Raw genomic sequence first — 23,326 nt, 5'->3', positions numbered from 1 at the left:
TGTACAGAGTACATAAACAGAATTCTTTAATGCTGAGAAGGAAAAGCAATTGAAGGGTGGGTAGCTAGAGTGAACCTTGCAGTTGTCACTTCACCTCTTCAGGTTCTTTTGTTAATGAGCTGGCCGTATGGTATAGCAAAGCAGGAAAAATACAGATGTAAAGCTAATTTATCTTCCTTTAAGGATCTGTCTGCACTTTATGGGATATAGTACAGTTCAGGCCAGTGCCAACAGTGTCTTTTAGGCAGCGAATGCTTTCATTGCTGTGTAATCATTGTCATGCTGTGAGCGGGAGAAGTACCATACATGGAGAAAGACAGGTTTTTCAGAAGCTTGTTTGAGACTTCTCAACATACTTACATGGACTTCACTGGAGCAGCTCTGAATTTTGGCACAGCTTCATGCTTTTCTAACACAGCAGTCCTTTGGCAAACACTTACTTGTTTACACCTCAAACAGTTAGCCAACAGGAAGGATGGAGGAATGTGATGGGTGCTGTACTGACTTGACTTACCTGTGTTCCCTGGCTTTTGATGGTCTGATTAACATTTGCCCTTCAATAGCACAGCTGATGTTTACAGAGCATTTACTTTAAGATTCCTTCACTGGAGGTGGCATATTTATTTTAAGGCTGTATTGAAATATCAAATGATGCCCATTGTAACTGCAGTAACCTACCGTAATTTTTATTGCTCTCACTATTGTTCTGAATAGGCAGCTGGATACAGACATGAGCAGAAAGTCTGCCCTGTGGGAAACTGGAAACAAATCATCACCATAGTCAGCTTTCTAAGTGCATTGCTACATCTCTCCTCTGATTGTGATCACCTGGCCATATTTGTGCTTCTTACTCTTGATACCTCTATTGTTCAAGCTGGGAGAGTCCAAAGAAACCAAGTGAATCAAGGGCAGAAATTATTTTCAGAGGAGAGTGTCTCTGTAGCCAGGCGAGAACTCTTAAGATTTGGAGACAAATATTATCTTTGCTGTCTGTGGGGATGCTCTGACTCTGCATTCAGGATAGTGACTGAGGATTGATTTTTATATTTCTTAAGAGGCCATAAGCTTTGCTGCTGCACAGAGGTACTGTGACTCTAGATATGTCCACACAAGGAGTTTGCACAGACCAACTGTTCTGCAGTAATCACTTGACCTGTAGTGCTGACCCCATTTAAGCATGTCCAAAAGAGGATTAAGCTGATTCTTGACACTCTCAGTATCCAGTTGCCTTTGTTGGAGCTTGTGACAGAATTCCTGGTTAGTACAAGGTGTCTGCTTTAGAAAGCAACCTCACTACCAGAGCTTCACTTGGTAATTTGAGATATCAGGGTGCCTTATACCTCATCAGCATCTATACTGTTCTTGATACAGCTTAAAAATACTGAAGCTGAAGGATAGCCACCAGTATGGAACAAAGGCCATAAGAAATACTCAGGTACTTACTGTGGCCAAGCAATGGTAGATCCATCTTTCCAGTCTCCATATGTGGAACAGAAATGCACAGGAAAAGAAGGTAAATGCCATTTACAGTCCACTGTCTGGTTTTACCTATGAGGGTTTTTTTCCCTGCTTTATAGTCGATGGTGATATTCACACATGGATGGACTCAATCCCAGAGCATAAGAGGAAACACAGCCAGCCTGATGTGTTAGTGCATTGCCTGGGACTGCAAGCACAGTAGGAAAAGGGGATTTCGAGGTCCTTGGAGTTCAAAAATGAACTTATGAGTGACTTTGCAAGAGTATGTGGAACCAGTCTTATATGTGGGGCAGATTGAGGGTACCAGCAGTTTCATGCTGAAGCAATTACATAAATGTAAACAGGAAAAAAAAAAAAAAGGCAAAGGCTGGAGTCTTCCTCAGTGCGTTCAGACCATCTGTGACACAAAGACAGTATGTGCCAAACTGTTAACTGATGGAATTCTCTAGGAAGGAGTGCAAGGGAGGATTATTTTATATAGTCCCAGAAAATATATGCATAAGGAGCTTGGCATTACCTCAAGAAGAAGGATGTATTTTTTTTTATTATGTAATCTTCCTTGTATATTTCTTTGAAACTAGATGGTATATCTCACTGATATGAAGGCATCCATGCTTATTTTGTTTTAGAGCTTTCTTTTTTTATGCCTATCAGGGAGTCCTCAGCATACCTTTCAGTGAGATTCCTTACCAATGGATGAAGTTGTCAAATCAGAGAGTTAAACATTTCAGTTTAGTGAACTGGCTGGGTGTTCAACTGCAGGGTTCTATTCTCTGCCACACCTGCAGAACCTCTGACTTGAAAGGTCTACATCAATCACACTCCTGCCTCTCCACTTGGAGGAAGTTTACTCTGCCCCGATTCAGAACATTGCCTGTGCTAGATTTCCTTCTGCAAACAGATGCCATGCAGCAGTTGGCAATCACTAGGAGCTTGTTGTATCTTCTGGCTTGAGGCCCATACATCTTGTCACTTTTTGGCCCCCATCCCATGCGTGCTGCACACTTGCAGCATTTTGACAAAGTTGCCTGTATGGCTGCACGGGTAGGAGGCTGAAAGGGCTCCCTTAGGCAAACGCACTTGGCTTCTGGCGGGAAAGGGGCCTTACGGTGTTGAAGGTTCACTCCAACAGTCTCCTTTTGTGTTCCATGGAGACTCTCAGGTTTGAAGATTATCTTACTGCTGGGTTGATGTCTTGAATTTTAATGGTTTTAGGACAGGATAGCTTTGGTTCAAATGACATCTTTCTGGAGTACACAATATTTATGTTTAGCCTTCAGGGAGAATTTGGAGTTTGTTCACTGAATTTGCCCTCGTGGAAGCATCTCTGGGGTAACTTTTTTACTGTTCATCCAGATCTTCCTTGAGCACCAGAATGTCAGTTATTTTTGGTAAAGCACTTAGTCAAGTGCTTTGATATTTGGAATTGCCAGTTGCACAAAGAAAATAGGCAAATTTTGTTTGCCTTAAATATCAATAATGTGAGTGTAGTCCCAGATCACAGTAAACGATTATTTTGCTATTGAAGTATTTTGTGTGGGATTTTTTTTTCCTATATATCATGCAGCAACTCATTTACAGTAAAAGGCCTTTTTCACTGATTGACTAAGTTGTATATGTCATAGGGAATAGAGCTAATGGGGGAAAAAATGGGGTCAGTACTGGAGTCCTTTAGGGAGCTTCTACTTGTCATTAAGTCTAGCCTTATTAGTCATACATGGACAGTTCAAACCAAGATAGTGACTAAATAAGTAAGCATGGAAGCAGGTAGCACAGGTAAACACAGGGCTTCTCCCTCCTATGCCTTTCTGTATTAGGTGATTCACTGGGTAGTCTGGTTAGACTTTGTGTTAGAGAAGCAAGTCTGGGAAGAAGATAATTTTAACCAAACACTTTCCAGTTAATGCAGCTGGAGGCTGAGGTAACAGTATGTGGTCCACAATATAGGTACCACTACAGTCATGTCTATTAATGCCTTAAATGCAGTGCAGGGGTTTGAATAGTGTATGAGGATTCTGGGATGCCCTGTTTCTGTGGACTTGTTTAAAGATAAAGGTAGATGGAACTGATTTGTTTATGCATCTCCTTTTCATCTTGCTGGTACAAAGAGCAGTGAGTAGTAAGCTCAAATACATTCACTGAGACATCATAATTTAAACAGCTCTGATGAACCACAGGTGTGGTTTCCCAGAGTGGTTTCCTGTGGCCTCAGACCAGAATCAGCCATATTGTAGAGATTTTCTTCAGACTTTTCTATTGGCAGTATTACTAAAGTTTCAAGAAATTTGTTTTGATGGAGAAGTAACTGGGGAAAAAGTGTTACCATCTCAGTGAATCTCAGTCTGTATTCAGAATCCTGTCTATTAACTTCAATAAGTAAAATCAGTGTCTGTTGCTCTTCATTTAGATTAGTTCTGTGGGTCTAATACAGTTAGAGACAGTGAGTTTATTGTGATTTGGATATCTGCAACACATTAGGAATTAACTTGCTGTTACAGCATTAATTTAAAGCTTCACTGAAAATAGACAAAATTCAGTACAGCAGTTACAAATAAGAAAATGGTTCTGACACAAGTAATTCCTGTACAATTTCAAGTCCATGGGCTTTGACTGTAGGCTATAACAGACACGACTTTAACTTTGAGAAAGTTTACTGAAACAAGATTACGGGATCCACATACAGTGAAAGTGACCTAACTCTGGAGCTAGAAATGTGATAACTGTGTGCTTGAATTTTATAGGATTTCTGAGAGCATTTGCTAGCTCCTTACCTCTGGAATCATGCAGTGTTAACAAAGTTTGTAAGTATGTGTTTACTTTTAAGCATTTAAGCAGTTCTGCTGTTTGCAGTGGCTTCTGTCAGATATGGAGGCTGTGGTTTAAAGGAAGATAATGCTCATCTCTTTGAATCCAAAGGGTCTTGACCTCTTTAAGACACAGGAAATCACATAAAACAGCAGAACTCGGTTGAACTTTAAATCTTTATATACACTTTAGGATTGCATCAAATTTATAACTTTGATATCTGAGTAGGGTGGAGTACAGAGGCATTGTTTTAGTGATCTAATATCTAAAAATACAAGTAGAGTAACAGAAATCCAAATGTGACAGCGGCATCTGCACAGATTGTAAGGATGACTGCATTCATCATGACTTTATGATTTCAGTGTAGCAGTTACTCAGGGAAGGGTTTGATTCTTGGTTGTGAGTACAGAAGAGAGCTGGTAGCTGAATTTTTCAAGTATGTGTTATTGCTTATGTTATCTGTGCTGACTCTCTGCTAAACCTGATAAGGATTACAGAGCTATTGATCTTTGTCTCCCAGTGTCAGCTGTTTAAGATGCTGAAGCATTTTTTCTTTGAAAGAACTTGTCAGCTGCAATATGCCTACATGGCTTTAAAATCCGTATTGTAAGCAGTAGATGAATTGATGAATCAAGGTGGTTTTTAATTACTTTTTTATATTTTATTACTTTTTTAACTGAATCTGTGTTTCAGCACTAGCCCATTTTTAGCACTTAGAGCAGTCTCTTGAAAGATGACTGTTCTCTTGCTTTAAGTCCACTCCAAGCTTAGAGTCATGCAATAGATTGAGTTGGACAGGACCTTTAAAGGTCATCTAGTCAAATCCCCCTGCCGTGGGCGGGGACATCTTCAACTAGATCAGGTTGCTCAAAAGCCCTATCCAGCCTGACCTTGAATGTTTCCAGAGATGAGCACCCACCACCTCTGTGGGCAGCCTGTTCCCAGTGTTTCATTACCCTCATCATAAAAACTTTCTTCCTTGTATCTAGTCTGAATCTGCCCTCTTTTAGTTGAAAACCATTACACAACAAGCCTTATTAAAAAGTCTATCCTCATCTTTCTTATACACCCCCTTTAAGTATTGAAAGGCCCATTTAAGTATTGAAGCGAGGTCTCTCCAGATCTTTCTCTTCTCCAGGCTAAGTCCAACTCTCTCAGCCTTTCCTCATAGACGAGGTGTTCCAGCCCTCTGATCATCTTTGTGGCCCTTGTCTGGACCTGCTCCAACAGCTCTATGTCTTTCCTGTGCTTAAGACTCCAGAGTTGGATGCAGTACTCCAGGTGGAGTCTCACGAGAACAGAGTAGAGGGGCAGAATCACCTCCCTGAACCTGCTGGCCTTGTTGAACCTCATTAAGTTCACATGGGCTCTCTTCTTGAGCTTGTCCAGGTGCCTCTGAATGACATCCTGTCCCTTAGGAGTGTCAGCTGCACCACTCAGCTTTGTGTCATCGGCAAACTTGCTGAGGATGCATTCAATCCCACTGTCTTTGTCATTGCTGAAGAGGCTAAAGTCAGCTTTTCTGAAGTCCAGGGTTGCAATCTTATATTGCCCTGTTTCCTCCTCACATGGTATGAAACTCCATGATCTCATGGTCACAGCAGCCCAGGCTGACCCCAACTTTCACATCACTAAGTCCTTCCTTGTTTGTTAATATAGGTCCAGCAGCACACCTTTCCTCATTGGCTCCTCCATCACCTGCATCAGAAAGTTATAATCAGTGCTTTCCAGGAACTTCCCAGATTCTTTGTTCCCTGCTCTGTTATTCCTCCAGCAGATGTCAGGGTGGTTGAAGTTCACTATGAGAACCAGGTCGTATGATTGTGAGGGTACTTCCAGCTAAGAAGTAAAAGGTCTCATTTACTGTGTGCTCTTGATGCAGGTGGTCTGTAGCGAACACCCACAAGTGTCACCCTTGCTGGTCAGCCCTTTAATCTTGACACATAAGCTCCCAACTTGCTCTTCATCCACCCTGAGACAGAGCTCCGAATATTCCAGGTGTTCTCACACACAAAGGGCAACTCCAGCACCTGGTCTGTCTTTCCTAAAATGCATGTAGCCATTGATGGCAACATTCCAGTCATGTGAGCTATCCCGCGATGCCTCTGTGGATCTGTTTTTGATCTGCAGTGAGATCAAAGCCCTGTGACCACACATAGATCTCTAGTTCTTCCTGCTTGTTTTCCATGCTCTGTGCATACAAGCATTTCAGAGGAGCATTGGAGCATGTCTGTTTTCCAGGAGGGGTACAAGAGGATACCCTGTAGTCATGTCCTATAGGCACTTCCCTGGCTGCATGCACTTACTGGAGGTATACCCACTCAGTCCTTGTTTTGCTTTGTGTGTGTGTGGTCTTTATAACTCACCCCTTCTTCCACCTTTACTAGTTTGAAGCTCTCCTTGCCAGGTTGGCCGGTCTGTTGGCAAAGACACATGTGCCTGGTTGAGTGAACTGGTGGAGTCAGGTTGGTTAGCTGTCAGGCAAGAGGTACATCTGGCTGATGGTCTCCCTTTCTGCGTCATTCATGAAGCAGAGGTAATGCTGATGAACAGATAGATTAACATGTAAGGTTTGTGCTAATAGGCAAATTGAGTCTAGAGTGGGAAAGAAAGCATTTCAAGTTTCCCTGCATCATTCAGCCGTGCCTAGGTTTTTGCAAAGAAACATGCCTTTTTCTATTCCGTAGAATATTTATACTGATACACACTACTTGTAAGCTGAAAGAGCCCTAAGCTGGCAAAATATGAAACTCTTCAAAAGGTAATGTGGGCCTCTTTGTTTTGGTGGACATCTCTGAGTACCATTAGTTTATTAAGGAAGTTTCTGAGTGAGGTTCCTCTCTTCTCTGGAAGACTTAAGTACATGCAGTATTAAATAAAAGAAAGTGCTGTAAATGTTTTAAATACCTCCGGGGGGGGGGGGTTATGATAACCTCATTGAAACATCTTTGTCATACTTTCAATTATGACATTTTAACTATAAACTCACAGTTAGCTTCTTCAAAAAGTTCTGCATCTTGACTGCCTAATTACTCAAATGGGTATAAATTACCCTGATTATTTACATGTTCATCTGCATGTTCAACATAGCTTGGGATGTTGGAAGCTTTTCTTTTTCCTCCTTGAGAAGATGAGTGAGACACCCAAAAAAGCAAGATGAGCTGTGCTAAGGATATGTATCTTTACTCCATGTCAATGCATATGGCATCTTGGTGTGGAGCAGTCCCTCTTCTTCAAGAACATTGAAAGATTAGAGTCACCATACATCAGACCTTTCGAATGTGGTATATTTATCTTTTATCTTTGAACCCAGGAACTTCTGGCAGCTCACAAGGAGATGAAGCATCTCTATGATGCAGCGAGTCATTTATGAAGAATCTTGGCTCTCATATGTGTGGGATGATGCCACCTTGACTGGTCAGCTTGTGCCTCTAGGGGAAAGGTTTTCTTGCACTTTCTTCAACACCCAGCATGATGTGTATTTATATTGGTCATAAAACTGACTCGTCACTAATAAAACTGCAAAAAACAGTTCCTTGTATCTGAACTTTCTGAGACAGCAAAACTTGAAAGCTTAATGCAGGATGTGTGGTGTAATAATTCCTTGTAGCTGTCCACTCTTTGCTGTTTTGATTATCCTTTATTGGGATTGTCCCTTTGGTTGTCAGTAGCATCTGATACTATTTTACTTGTATTTTGCTGAGAATAAAGATGCATTTTAAATTACAGAGTAGCAGACTTTGGCAGAACCCCTGCTGAAGGCCTGCAACTGTAACCTAACAGCCCACAACATACCTGGTTCAGGCTGAATCTGATCTTTGTCAAAGGCAGTTTGAGGTTAGGCTTCGCCAGATGAAAATGCTTCAGGAGACAGATTTGTTCTTCAACAAGAACATTCCAATTTTTCTGGGTTTTTCTTGAATTTATTGGTGTCATCTTCTGAAGTGAAGCTTTTTATGGACTTACAAAGATTTATGGATTTCTCTTTGGCAGGCCATATGGGTTAGATTTTGCCTGGGACAAAATGCTCCTTTGACACGTGCCACACCATTTTAGGCATCACAGTTTACAGCAATTAATATGTTTAGTTAGCTGGATAAATGAGAATGTAAAAGGGAAAATTACAGAATCACAGAGCGATTGAGGTTGAAGGGACCTCTCTGGGTCATCTTGTCCACCCCCACTGCTCAGCCAGGATACCTAGAGCCAACTGCACAGGGCCACGATGAGAGAGCTTTTGAATATCTCCACAGATAGAGGCTCCAAAACCTCCCTGGTCAACCTGTGCCAGTGCTTGGCCATGCTCACAGTAAAAAAATATTTCCTGATGTTCAGAGGGAATTTCCTGTGTTTCAGTTTGTGCCCATTGCCTCTGCTCCTGTCACTGGGCACTACTGAAAAGAATCTGTCTGCATCCTCTTTGCACTTTCCCTTCAGGTATTGGTACTCTTTGATAAGATCCTTCCTGAGCCTTCTCTTCTCTAGGCTGAACAGTCCCAGCTCTCTCAGCCTTTCCTGAGAGGATAGATGAGTCAGTCCCTTCATCATCTTCATGGCGCTTCATTGGACTCTCTCCAGTTATGTCCACATCTCTTTTGTAGAACACTGGGGAGCTCAGAACTGGTCTCATCACTCAAGGTGTGGCCGCACTAGTGCTGAGTAGAGGATAAGGGTCACTTCCTTTGACTTGCTGATAGTACTTCTCCTAATGCAGCACAGGACACCTCTGGATGCCTTTGTGGCAAGGGGCATATGGCTGACTCATGGTCAGCTTGTCCACCAGGTACCCCAGGGCCTTCTTTGCCAATCTGGGTAGACTCCAGCACATGCTGGTTGTTCCTCCCCAGGCACAAGAGTTTGCACTTCCCCTTGTTGAACTACGTGAGGCTCTTGTCAGCTCTGGATGGTAGCATGACCTCTGGCATGTCAGTCACTCCTCCTAGTTTTGTGTCATCTGCAGACTTGAGGATGGTATGCTCTGCCTCATCATCCAGATCATTAAGGCTAGTTATTTGCCTCCAACTAGACTTTGTAACAATGATCAAACAGAAAAGGAATGAAGTCAGGTTAAATCTGAGGGGAAAAATCAGGTTGTTGTTAAATCTGAGGGGAAAAAAATAATAGAAGTGGCATAAGCTAAATGTAAAGGGCTGTCAGCTAAAACACAAACAGGATATTGTTTCCAAAAGTCTTCTTGAGAAAAGCAAAACAGCCGCTGTACAGGATGATGTTTTAATGAACAGGCAGTGGCTTTCTTTCTTATTGTTAGTACTTTCAAGAACATTATGAGTTGAAAACAACTGCCTTCTAGCTAAGGTTTGCCCTTATCTGGGGAGTGGGGGAGATTCTTCCATTCAAGACCTTTGTAAACCTCACTTGAATCTTTCCTTGTCGTTCAGTGGAATGGCTGTTCTGAAGACAAAATGCAAATGAGAGTATGCTGCACAGCTAACTACAAACCTCCTACAGTACTTGGTACAGAGTGTAACAAGATACAGCCTGTAGAAATGTGTTACAACATGCAGCAAGTTTCTACAGGGGCTTTTGTTTCATTGTTGTTTCCTTTTAAACTCATGCCTGAACTTCTTACAGATTTCTTGTGTGCCTTTGTAATAGACCTCCTGAGGGTTCACTGGCTGTCGTCCCCATCCCACGGAGGATAAGGTGGCTCGTTAGGCTGAGCACAAAAGGGAGTGTATTGGAGAAAATGAGAATAGCCTTTATACAAAATTTGTCTTTTTTCTCTCTCTTTTCTGTCATTTAACAACTAATACGCTTGTCTTCCCAGTATTGTCTTGATAATGAATAACTTATAGCACTGCAGTTTTGCAAGGTATTGTCACTTTGTAAGGTATTGCTCTCTCAAACTTCATTGCATGAAACATATGCATGTGCATGTACAAAGAAATCTGCCAAAAAATGATCTCTTGTGAGCTTCACCACACAAAAAGTGTTTAGGCTGCCTCTGTCCATAGCTCTTTAATGTGTTTTGTAAGGAATTCAAATTATGCCAGTCTTTGTCTACCCGTGGGCACATCTTCATCTCAGAGGCACCCCACTGAAGTGCTGTTGTTACGATAGTTGTGCAGGTGGCTTTTTCACAGGGTAACTAAAAACTGTAGAATGAGGTCAGTGGACATTTTTCTTTCCTATTGTTAATAAAGATTAAAGACCTATTACTTAAATTAAAAAGTTTATTTAACTTTTAATACATATGGGTTCAAGGAATACATTTTGCTACATAGAATCATAGAAAATCTCAAGTTGGAATGGACTCACAAGGATCATTGAGTCTGTGCTCCTCAATGTGTTTATATACAGATGCAACTGAAAGCAGTTTTGCACTGAAACTAAATGTAAGTGTAATTCAGAGATAAGTTGCCATGACTTGTAGACTATATTGCCAAAGAAAAAACAAAAAATACTGTTTTCCAAAGCTATCAAAATAGTAGCTTATAAATCATCTGAAACATTGGTTCCTTCCACTTCTTAATGATTTTGAGGTACCCTGGAAATGCAGTGATAATCCTAATTTGAATCTGATCTTTCAAATGGAATTTTGTTGCAGAGCTTGTATGTAATTGGCATGCCTTTTGTTGGAAGTGCCTGCATCCAAGTGATGTTTTATTGCTAGAAAATGAGAAGAATTAAAGACTGTACCAAAACTTTTTTTTTTTTTCCTTTTAGAGCACCAGAATAATAAATGGGGGGGAAATGGAATTTTCCAGTAAAAGGAGCTTCTGTAAATGATTGTAAAGTTCGTGAATAATTTGCACAGAGGGAATCAGATACATGCTGTTTGGCAGATGCTGCCTGTTCCCTAGTGCTTCTTGTTGTCTAAGGCAGATTTTACTAATGCAGTATCCAGTAGCAAAATTATTTAGCTTTGTTAATTGCAATCTTAAAATCAGGATGCACATAGTATAGTAGGGGTGGAAAGGCTGGCTTCCTGCTGTTTTCAAGGCTTCCGTTGCTGCTGGCATACGTGCTACATCACAGAGGTTGCCTGTTTTGCTTAGACCCACGTGTACTCCTGTAAAGTACTAATAGGACAGTGTAGGAGCTGTTTTAGTTTAGAGGTCTGTGTATACATGTAGTCACCATTTCTTGTAACTCTGGTGAAGAGCTTGTCTGGTGTTCATGACATCAGCTTTAGGAGGTGGCGAAGTAACACCAAAGGCCACTTTGAGAGATGTCACTTTGACAACTGTCACCTCCAGATGCAGAACAGCTAGATGAGGGACTGCAGGTTTTCAGGGGGAAAGAAAAGCTTAACAGCCATTCCAGCAGAATTTGGTGCCTCCAAATCCTAGGCCCTGCTGCCTCCTGTTGTGAGTCCCTCCTGTAATGCTTCCATGTGTACATCCCTGCCTCCCCTTCTCCCCCCAGACATGGTCTTCCCCTTTTAAATCACAGCACTGTTGAAGTTATGTAGCAGGTGAGAGCCATGGCTTGATGCCTGTGTGCTGTGTGCCCAGTTTCCGTGGTTTCAACAGTCAGTGACCGCTGCAGTCAATGGGCTGACATTGTATTGATTCAAGCCAGTGGTGGTCCAAAGGTGAGATGTTGACTCCAGGCAAAATGCCCAGTCATATTAGCAAAGGCAGGATCTCACCAAGCACATGCAGTCCAGAGGCTGAAGCTGGGAAGCTCTGTTAATATATCGCTCTGGTTTGCCTTTGCCTCTGGTATATGTATTATTTTTCAGTAAGAAGCAGCTTTCTGTCCCATGAAACTTTTCAACACACACAAAGCATTAGAATACAAATGTAAGTGAAACAAAGCATTATGAAACAGAGGAAGCACCAAGAATTTTCCTAAAAATCTTAGGGTAAGCCAGGTAAGAAAAGGGTTCAAGAGTGATCCAGAAAGTCCAGATTTTAGAAACTGCAGCAGGCAGCAGAATTAATCAACAAATAGATAATTGGAGTCATTAAGAAGCACCAGCATTACTTCTTTAGAGAAAAAATTGTCACAGAGGAGCCAGTGAGTATGTGAATAGGTATAGTCAATGTAGCACACTTGAATTTTCGAAAGGTTTTGATACGATTATCAAAGGTTTTTAAAGAAGCAAAGATGTCTTGTGATAAGAAAAGACTTTTTATGGATTAATAATTAGAAAGCAGTAAAAATAGATGGTTGGTTTATCAAAAAAGACTTTCTATGGATTAATAATTAGAAAGCAGTAAAAATACATGGTTGGTTTATCAGAAAAGACTTTCTATGGATTAATAATTAGAAAGCAGTAAAAATACATGGTTGGTTTATCAGAAAAGACTTTATGGATTAATAATTAGAAAGCAATAAAAATATATGATTGGTTTATCAGTGGAGAGATGGTTCCTTGGCGTCCCTTAGGGATCTTTGTTGGAATCTGTGCTATTCAACCACTTCAGTAATGACCCAGAAAGAGTCTGAATGTGCTGATATTAGAAACTCACTCAAGGTAGGAAAAACTAAAAGCTGGCTACAGGGACTTACAGAAGGCTCCTAATTTACTCTGTACTGGCTGAAAAGAATTACAAATTGAATTTCCGTCACTCTATGGTAACTAATGCCCACAAACCACAAATTGTATACATGTGTACAATGATGAGCTCCAAATTGTATCTTGTTTTCAGAAAAGAGCTCTTGATGCTGCTGAAACATCATGAAGCTCTCAGATCAGTAAGCAGTCATGGAAGGAAATAAAATGCTGGGTTTTGATAAGAAGCCACCACTAAATCTGCCTACGTATATAATGCTGCCTGCAGCTCTGGCTACGGAAGGTGAAAGAAAAGGTGTAGAGAAAAGCATCAAAAAGGCTCAAACACATCACAATACTTCTGTAAAATTGAAGGCTATATAAACTGTTTTGGTTTTTTTTGTCTGATAAGAGACAACTGCTGGAATAGTATAAAGGCAAGAATGGTATGGGGAAGATGAGTGAGGAACAATTATTTGCAAATTCTCATAATTCAGAAACAAGGGAAAGGATATTTGTCACCATATCTAAAATAGAAATACTTTTCTTATATAACTTTAATTAGTGTGTAACAAAGTTGTTGTGAAATGTGATGTGAAACTCCCAGCCATAGGATCTTGCAAAGGCTAAACATAGCAGGGAACACAGGAGAAAACTGATTGTAAGCACAAAGGTTAGGTGCAATGTTTGCTTATAACACAGTGAACCAGGTGCAACCTCTTAAGTAAAAAAAAAAGCCCCAAAGCACAGACTGCTAAAAGCTGTGGCAATGCATGAGTGACAGACCTCTGTACTTGCTCTTTTTCCCCTAAGCATCCTTTATCTGCTGCTGATACTGGACACCCATCTAATGGAGCACTGTCTCCACTTGTGTTCTGTATGCTTCTGCTGAAAGAGCAGAGCAAGATCCCTGGCTTCATGTAGATGGGCTCAGTGATGCTTGGAAACTTTGTCTTGGATTTAGGGAACTGAACTTCCAGCTCTGTGTCCTGGCTGCCTCAGCAAAGAACATAAATACAGAATGTTCACAGTCTAAGAAATTTCCTTCCAGGGCACATTTTGATGTCAGTTGAAATTAAAAAGGATAGGAGAAGAGGTGTATGATTGCCTTTACCATCTGTTTCTCTAGCTGTGTCAAGATGCAAATCAAATTCAATGGAAAGTTTTCTGTGATTCAGAAAATAACTTTCTGTTTATTTTAGTTACCCTCCTTTTTTAAATCTTGTGACCTATGGAAAGAACCCCTGTTCTTCCCATACGCACACCTTTATTTTTCTTTAAATAGTCTTTATCAAACAGAATGTCTGATTCATATGTATTCTATACTGTTATTTCTCACCTTGTCATATTCTTTGTTTGTACACTGGTATGGAATGTCTTTTTGTTAGATTATCTGAAAAAGCTGCTCTGTCCTTTCTTCCTTTCATGTTTCATTTTTCTCTCTCTTTACTTCTATAGATGACAAATTCCACAATGAAAGGATCCGGCCAAACATGCCTAGTGCCACAACCAGGCCTATCAGATGGAATACCTCAGGTCAGCCTCCGATTGACAGATGGTGGTTCACGTTGGAAGGAGATGGATTTAACAGATGAAATTTCCTTCATTAGCAGTGATGCTTTTTTCTCCAGGTTAGTGTTCCTTTTTTCCTTTGTGTTTGTTCTGTACCTGCACCACCAGCTCTGAGCATTTTGAAAACTTTGTGCTTACAAAGTCAGTATGCTGGGGTATAAGGCAAATTAACATGTGTATCCCTGTTAAAGCCACACATTCCAACATGTTCCTTACAAAGCCAGCTCTGTGCTTTGCGTTGCCTTCCCATTATAAATTTTCAAGCATATGAAGGTGGGCTGGCTGGTGAAAGAGTGCAGATGGACAGGACTGATCTAAGATCAAGCACTAGAAATTACACCAAGCACAAGATGCAACCAAAATGTAAGGTGTATTAGTAGTTAAGCATGTTTGATCTTTCCCGTTTAGGTCTTAACAGATAGCTGATTTTAATCCCATTCTTAATCCAAAAAGGAAGGGGCGTTTGAGGGTTTTTTTCTTTCTGGCAGGAATAATGATAAGTACTAGTGTTGCTCAGACAAGACAGAGAATAAAGAGTACCTGTTTGTATCTGTCTGAATTCATCTGTAAGAGTCCGTCTGTCTAGAGCATCTAAAAGAGAATCTTGAGTTTTGATTGTTGGCACTTTATCAGTGAAGCAAACAGGTAATGGACAGTTTAGTTTGTTGTAAAGTTATTCACTGAACATCTCACTGAACCAGTGTATTTTTATTGTTCTCAGCATATTGAATTGAGTCTGTCATTCCCTTTCTTCTTGTGTCTAGTGCAGTGCATGAAGGATTCAGGTTACTGTGGGAAATTGCTGTATGCTACTGAAATATGGGATTGGCCTAATGTGGGAAACTGTGCTATTTGCATGTCATGAAACACGACACCACGGCGTCTCTGCATACCAACACAGAACACAAAGCAGAGGCAGTGCTGCCAAACACGTAACTGAGTGACTTCACTGTGTCAGCAGGAGAAGCGTGCTATTCTCAGCACTAGCACAGACAGACAGCACTCACCTTATGAGACGAGTTTGCAAATTATGCACTAGCACCAGATTTTGGTTATAATAATGGTGGGATGAGTTAGGAAATGATGCAGTAACACCAGATTTTGAATTGTGATGGTGGTGAAGCATAAATGCCAAATCTGGTTTCTAGCCCTCACAGGCACACATGGTCTTTAACTTCTACCTGCATCAGCTGCATGGCTTACTGTCCCCAAGCCTGACCCCAAGACTCCTGCAGCCAGAAAACATCAGGTTCATTTACACATCTTCATTAATCCAGGTCCTTTTAACTGAGATGAGTGAGGAAACAATTATCGAAGTAGGTCAGCTGGCAAAACTGAGAAGGCAATGCAGTTCTACCAGCAAGATAAGGCCCAGCAGTTGGAGCTGGGTCACATGTTACAGCCTCTTGTATTGGTACTCTGGAGCTTGGCAGAGAGTGTGCCCCTGCCCATACTCCATTACATGTTACAAGATGTAAAGGAAAATCAAGTTGAAACAAAGGACTTACAAGTTTCATGTCTGGGATGGCATGTGTGACTGATGTGCTTCATGAGGTGCTCAAAAAAACCATAATTTTTTCAGAAGAACAGTCCTCAACAATTATTTGCTGTAGGAATTCATAATTTCCCGTCAATCTGTGATTATTTAGAAGAGTACTGTTGAAGTATGGGACAGTTAGGGCAGCCAGTAGCTCAGAACCATTCAGCCACTTGCACAGGACATTAAGCACCAAATGAGATGTGTTTGTAATTAGGCAGAAGCCTAATCTCAGTGCTCAAGCCTTCAGATGATCTTTCATCTCTGTCTGCGTCTCTTATTTTACCTGGGAAATTAATAAGATGTAGACATTAATTCTTTTGCAATCCCATTTTGTTCAATAATGCCCTCATTATCTGTCCTGTGTTACACATTTGTACATACTTACTTAACTGAGAATCTGCACTGCTGTTAGCTTCCAGTACTTCTGTCAGAGATCTAGTGCTGGTCCCAAAGAAGGAGCTGGTTTTGACTGCGCTCCAGGATGGCAGGTTGTTGGGCAGGGCAGGATGGAGAGGAGGCCCTGGGCCATCCATCCCTAACAGGGAAGAGAGGTCTCTTGCAGACCTAATACACTTGGGAGACAGCTGTCTGTACAACAGTCAGAAACCCAAATTCTCTGTCATTAATGGAGTGCTCTGATATATCAGTGTTTTTAAACATGCTGTTGGCAGCCTTGTGTCACTCCTGTGTAACCTAGGCTCACATTGAGGTATTACCTGATATCGTCTCAGAGCAAGGCTACATTAGGAGTTTTCACCTTTTTCAGCAAAAGTACTCTGGCATCTGACCTAGATCATAAAAGGCTTTGCAAACACACTGCTATTCTTGTTGAGGGGGGTTGTGTCACAAGGTACTAACAGTTCTTAAATAAATGTTATCGTTAATTATATGTAATTATGTGATACATTTTAGTGAAATGTCTGTATCTGCTCAGCTATCATATGATCTTTGCTAGAAAAGAATAAAGGTTGTTCTTGGCAATGATAATCATTTGCTGTCTCATGAAAACGCCTGTGGTTTGTTCCCTTTCTATGCTCGGATACTGTGATATGGGTGGATTAGAAGAGGGTGAAGGGCTGCACAGAACAGTAGATACAGAACTCCACCTTTAGCAGGCTTGCAAGTGTAACAGTGAAGAAATAGCTGCATACAGTAAGCCTGTAAGCTCACCCACCCACCCACTCAGGGCTGTGATCTTTAATATATTTTCAATCAGTTTCATTTGACACTAGAGCAGAGGTTTTTAGGGAGAAAGTGAAAGAATTCTGGTTGATTAGTTGATTCTGATACTATTTAAAATACCCCTCAGCATGTGTCTTCATACAGTTAACCTTAAAATGAAGATCTGCATAATAAGTAGCAGCTACAGTTACAACTGTGTCTTCTAAAATAGCTTACCAATTCTTTAAACATTAAAGTCATGTTATGCCTTCTAACAGGTATGATTCCTCATGGCAGGAAATTTTTGAAGGTGCTGCTGTTATTTAAATTACGTGATACATTAGTAGCAGTCAAAACATAGTGCAGGGAATAAAATCTGTATCACCTTCTGTTCACAACTGTTATCCTAAGAAAATTGTATTTGTAAAGCTGATATGTTCTTTTTTTCTCACCAAAATAGGTGGATTAACTATATGTACCCATAATCCCCACTAGCACGTAATGTATGTGTTCTCTTGAAAGTTGCCTCATTATTACATGTGTATGCCAAGGACAAACTGTTCATTAGGCAGTAGCAGGAAACCATACCTGTAATGCAGTCTTTGAGTAAATCCTGAAACAGTGGAGAAAGGAAGGAAGGAACAGGAGACAAGAATTCTCTGAGAGCAGCATGAAGGTCTGCAGGCAATATGCAGCCTGACATGTATTTCTGTGAGGCTGATCTCATTTTTCCAAGAGCTCCTGTGCAGGGCTTTAGAGCAGGGCAGCCAAGCTTTCAGACCATGGGAACCACACACGTACTTTATCTTTACCTGGTTGAGAGCCACAAGACCCACACTACAGACCTCATGAGCCAGGGAGTGCAGCAGCTTTGGGACTAGGCAGAAGGGATCAGGGCTCCCTGGGATCTTACCAGACCTTCAGTGAGAGGGAGCTAAGATGAGGCTCGCAGCTCTGTGAATCTCAGAGTCCCTTTTTGGATCCTGCTTTCTTTCTACTATCTAGGACGAAGTCTGCTCAAAACTGGTTCAGAAGGGGTATACATAACTGCAGTAGAAACTGGAGTGATTTTGGATCTGCCTAGAGGTATTAAACCTTAGTGCTTCAAATAACATTCAAATGGATTTTACTTCAGGGACAGGATATATTAAGATGTAAGTGAATACAAAGGTAGGAGGGCCTCTTACAAGCAATGCTCTTAGCCTTTTGTGCCAAACTTCATATACAAGCAAAGAGATAGCCTTCAGGTAGTAGGAAAAATGCTTCCTGCAGCCAAAATGTGAGGCAGGGGATTGTTGATGATGAGCAGAGATCTCTTGGCTTATGCTGGCTCAGAGGTGCCTGCTGTCTGCAGACTTCTGTTGTCAATGTCCTGGATCTTTTGCTCAGGAAAGGGCACTAAAATAGGCTTTGCTGTTGTATATGGCTGTTCTACCTGGAGCTGCATCTCTGCAGTTCTGGTACTGTTTTGAAGGAGCATCCTTCAGTGGGAGGGCACCCTGCAGTTTCCAATGCCGTTATATATTGATCAGAGGAGTGCAGCCAGGTACTGTTCGTTGCTAGTAGTGGTCAGGTGCTGGGTTATGGGTGCATGTATGGCAGTCAAACTTTGTGAAAAACTGTGCAGTTCCTGAGAACCAAAGCTTAGAGCAACCACTACTGTTGTTCAGTAAGCAGGCTGCCTTCTCCAGTACTTTTTAGCCTTGTCTTTGTGTGCCAAAGATCATAAATTCCTGTTTGTGGCTGCAGTCACAGCTGCAGTGAGATTTGCCAGCACAGATACCCCATGCCGGCTTTCTAACATGTTCATGTTCTCAAAGGGAAGATTTGTTTATACCAACCTTTTGTTCACAAAGATCCTTATATCTGGCTTATGTCCTGCAAGTCAAGGCTTCACATGCTGTAGTTGCCTCTCTAAAGTAAGAGTTGGGTTAATGTACCCTGCTGCACCCTCTTAATGACACTCCATGTTCCCGCTGTTAATTGTCGAGGTATGAAACCCATGTATTTGTACACTGAGAAGTTTGTGCTTACTATAAACACTTCCCCTATTTGTTGGCTTTTCTTTTAGCAGCTGCGGTTTAAAACCAAGACAAGCTAAAACTTACCATTATTATCTGGCATGTGATAAGAACTTGGGTGCCTGTTGTTGCCAGAACAAATTAAACAGAGGGGGGCTGGTGTTGTTTGCTTAGCTGACTATTTTTGTTTAGGTTTGGGGTTTTTTTGTTTTTGAAGTCTGTCATGCCAGTACATTCAGTCCCTAACCAAAGCAATAATTTGCCTTATCACTCAGGAGCCTCGCTGCCAGGTTTACATAAGGGATTGCAGCCAGGCAGCTGACAAGGCTGCCCTGGACTCTATAGCTATGGACTTTCCAGCAAAACTGCTCAGGAAAGGAGCAAAGGTCTGGAATGAGGCCAGTGAGGCCTCAGGTGGTGAGGGCAGTTGCCTTCTGCATCGTTCGGCAGCAGCCTCTGGTGGGCCCTGCTCTGAGTCCTCAGAGAGGATTTTCTGTGTGCAAGGTATTGTTGCTGTTTGTCACTCTCTTTAGGTTGCGTTGAGTTAGTTTTTCCAAGCTGACTCACTTAACTTTGAGAGTACATTTGTCTCCACCCTCCTATGCAATCAATTCCCTTCTTTCTTGCCTTGTGAGATGCTGGCAGTAGGAACTGCCTTACATAATGAGTTGTTAAGAAAAGCATTCAGTTTTCTAAAAAACACAGCCACAAAGAAATGTGAATTATGTGTCTCACTGAGGTAGGTGACTGTGAATGGCAAGTCAGGGTGTGGTCTGAGCTCTTCCAGGGTTTTTCTCCCCTTTAGGTAGAGATGTAATGACAGACACAGAAACATGTAATTATGTAGATCTTTTTCCATGCAAGTCACCTGGATGGATTTCAGTTTACTTTTCCAAGCATTTGCCCTCTCTTCTGCACCCTGCACAAGTTACTCCTTTAGATTAGGCTTTGTCCATTTCACTATTCAAACCTTCCTGTTTGCCTCTCTATGCAAAGAGAGTGACAAATTATGACTTGTGGGATGGAAAACCTTTTGAATCTGATGCCCTGTCATGTGCCACAGAAGCAGAGGTTCATCTTGGAACAAACAAAATCTGTTTACAGATGTAGAAAGCAGCACTTTAATGCCATAATATGCATATGGAAACAAAAGTTGTTCTTTCAGTCCCTGAGCCAAGTATATTGGCTTTTCCTGTTTCCTGGGACAGCATCCAGCAGCCTTAGAAACCAGAAAGGAACTACAGTAAGTTCACAGCAATTGTGTAACAAAGCTGAAAAAAACTGATTCCCTTTCTATATCTCAGGCATTGCCCTCTCAGCTAGGGTTCTTTCTTTCATAATCTTGTTCCATTTTTTGTGTCTGCTTTCACTGTGAGGAGTAAGTCCCTTCATCTCATGAGGCTGGTGGTTTTGTGGTACCAGCTGGGTTAGGTAATGGTCTTCACAGTGGGAATTAAGGTGCAAACGTCTCTGAAAATTCTGAAGTAATTTTCAAGCACAAGGATCAGTGGCCTCTTATGGGAGAACATGCAGTGGATGAGGAATTTAAGCCAGCCCTGGAAATCTTTGAGCTTTTAATATTGGTGTTTACAAAACCCAAGACACCCATCACTAACCTGTCTTCCTACGACTAGGGAAGAGGCAGAGCCTCTGCACTGCCATTTGACATACTCTTACTGCAGTGGGTAGTTCCCTCTCCTTTAACTTCCTCAGCCTGTCTATTGAAGTGGCTGGTGCATTGTTCAGCTCATGAGGCTCAGCAGTGCGTGCCTTGTTTCCGGTAGCTTTGCAGAGCAAGCAGTTTTCTACCACCTGAAGTTGTGAGGTGCTCCTTCCTGTGCGGCTCCCCAGAGGGGACCTGGGCCTGCGTCCTGCAGGCAGTGCACAGGAAGATCAGTGGGCAGAGGTCACAGAGCTCTCAGCCAGGCTTGTTTGCTGCTGCCATTTCCCGTTGAGCTGAAAGAGCTGTGCGTTTGGACGCTGTGTTCAGCACGTTGCAGTGTAGGCTGTTGGAGTTCAGCTGTGACTTCCCATGACACACGTGTGTATTTTTAATCGAGGTGGTCAGCTGGCTGACTAATACGAAACGTCTGGGGGTGGCAGGGCAGGGTGTCACTCACAGCGCTTGTCACTTTGCTTGCATCTATTTGCCCCTGAGCTTTTTCACTGTTGTAAAATCCTCCTCTTTCATGGTCAGTGGCCGTGAGAGATTTCCTCTCGTTTTATCTGTTGAGGAATGTGATCCCAAGCTGATTATCTGCAAAGTGCACTTTCTCACACTGGCTCAGTGCCTTCCTCCTGTTCCGAGAGGGTTGCAGTTAGGAAGTGTGAAGATAGTTCTCTTTCTGTACCAAAGCTTTCCTTTTTGTTCTGCACCTGCTGTAAGAAGTGTATTTGCAGTAGGGATGACTCCAAAGACAAGCTACTAGGTAATGGCAAGGAAATTACTGGAGGCCACTTGAATGTTAATGACTTCCAGTCATTAAGGCTTTGACAGGACAACTGGAAACAGGAGATTCCACCACTGGTTCCACAGGTCCTTTCACAGTCTCCAAGCTCTCAGCATTCAGAAAGTTTGAGTCATGTAGGGAGGGATTAACATCTAATAAAATAACATTTTTATTGTATTGTAAACCATCGTGCATTATGGTTAGGAACCACCTAACCACCATGAAACGATTACTCTCTTGGGAGCACTATTAACAGTGCACCATGTTTTATAAAGCTTATAGAAGTTTCCTTAAAAAAAAACAACAACCAAAAAAACCCAAAAAAAAACCCAAAAAAAAAAAAAACCAGAAATTCCAGAAAGTGTCAAAGAGGGGGGGAGGGAAACAATCAAGTGACCACCACTCTGAGAGGGCTACCGAGCATCACGGAAAATAGGTTTACTCCAAGATGTCATTAGGTTTTGCTGGATTTATGCCCCTTGAGTAGAAAAACTTGGATTTTTTGCCAGGACAGTGAAAGGTGGGTTGGGGAGTTGCAAGCTTACCTACCCTTTCTCTTGTTATTTTAATGTTCCTGATAACTGAATACAGGCTTACACCGAGCTTTTGTTTCCCTTCAGTATGTGCTTGTGCCACTCCTAACATTGCTCAGACTGGCCTGCAGCAGGATAGGAGAGGGTTTGCACAGCCTGGACATGTATGGAGTGGTTAGACTCAAAGCTGATGTTGCATATAAAGGGCACAGCAGTGAGCTGAGCTAACTGAGCCCAGCATCATTGTATCTGGCAGCACATAAACAACAATTTTTGTTTCTTGGGTGCAGGTAAAAAGCCCTGGGGCTGGCGTGAGAGGGCTGTGCTCCAGCCAAATGCAGTCAGGTTTTAATAGATCTGGTCAGAGTTGTCTTTTAGGCAGGATGTCCTTTGCTTCCATGGCAGATGCATCTTGTAGCTCTAGGCAGAGAGATGGAGTTGTTCTCATGCAGCTCACTCTTCTCTTAGTGCTTCCCAGCCAGACTCGGTCTCTTCCGCAGAGTCATCTTTTTCCACCACCTCTCGAGGGAGCCTGGCTGGCTGCTGGGGCACTTGTGCAGGAAGAGGACTCCTTTCAGTTACATCATTAGCTGAAGAAGAGGAGCTATTTCTAGGGGGGTTTTCTGGAGGGTAACTCTGCCAGGCTGCCTCTCTTGCCAACATGGACGGCAGTTTATCTTTCAGTGGAGTAGAAAGCCACGTGCACCAAACATGAATGGCGTGGCCTGCTCCTCCACTTTGCTCAGCCCCTTCTGATATGGTTGTTATTTTCAGAAGGCTTGGGGTGAGCTACAAGCATTTTGGTTGAAGATCCTTTAGAAAGCAGGAAACATGGTGGGTGCAGAGGCGTGGAGTTCAAAGGGTAGTAATTCTGTAGGGAACTGGAAGGATATTTTGTGGAAGGTGGGAAACTGTGGAACCAGTGACATTTTTAGTGGGGAGTATAAATAGTTCAGGAAGTACCAAGGGCTCATTTAAAAAAATTTAGAATCTTTTTGCTGAAGAATACTGTTTTCTTCAGTGTTTTCTGTGGCAAACATTTGCATTAGTTTGAAACAGCTGAATTTTTAAAGGGTCTTTGTGCAGACCATTTCATGAAAACAGTGGTTTAGGGGAGTGGGAGAAGTTTCGTTAGACAGTAATATTTAGGAATTGCATTAGATTAGCAGAGCTTTGGAAAAAGCCTGCTTTGAAAATAACTTGTACTTGACCAGACTCCTGTTTGCTTGCTCTCCCATGCTCTGGCACTTGAACTAACTGGTGCAAGTGAAGAACCTAGTGACCCGCTGCACAGCATGCTT

The 23,326-nt window shown here is 41.9% G+C and overlaps 1 protein-coding gene across 4 annotated transcripts in view; it reads left to right on the top strand.

Moving 5' to 3' along the window:
* The window catches only part of FAM13A (family with sequence similarity 13 member A), a 134,363-nt gene that overhangs the window by 43,370 nt on the left and 67,667 nt on the right, over window positions 1-23,326 (top strand). For all 4 annotated transcript variants that reach the window (XM_061374618.1, XM_061374627.1, XM_061374636.1 and 1 more), the window contains exon 6: window positions 14,207-14,379. In XM_061374618.1, the coding sequence (XP_061230602.1) occupies window positions 14,207-14,379 (173 nt within the window). The remainder of the gene's footprint in view (window positions 1-14,206; window positions 14,380-23,326) is intronic.

This window comes from Neopsephotus bourkii, unplaced genomic scaffold (genome assembly GCF_033783945.1).
Source record: "Neopsephotus bourkii isolate Nb327-2 ecotype Australia unplaced genomic scaffold, CSIRO-AGI_Nbou_v1 NB_168, whole genome shotgun sequence".
Lineage (NCBI taxonomy): Eukaryota > Metazoa > Chordata > Aves > Psittaciformes > Psittacidae > Neopsephotus > Neopsephotus bourkii.
This window is presented reverse-complemented; position numbering and strand designations above follow the sequence as displayed.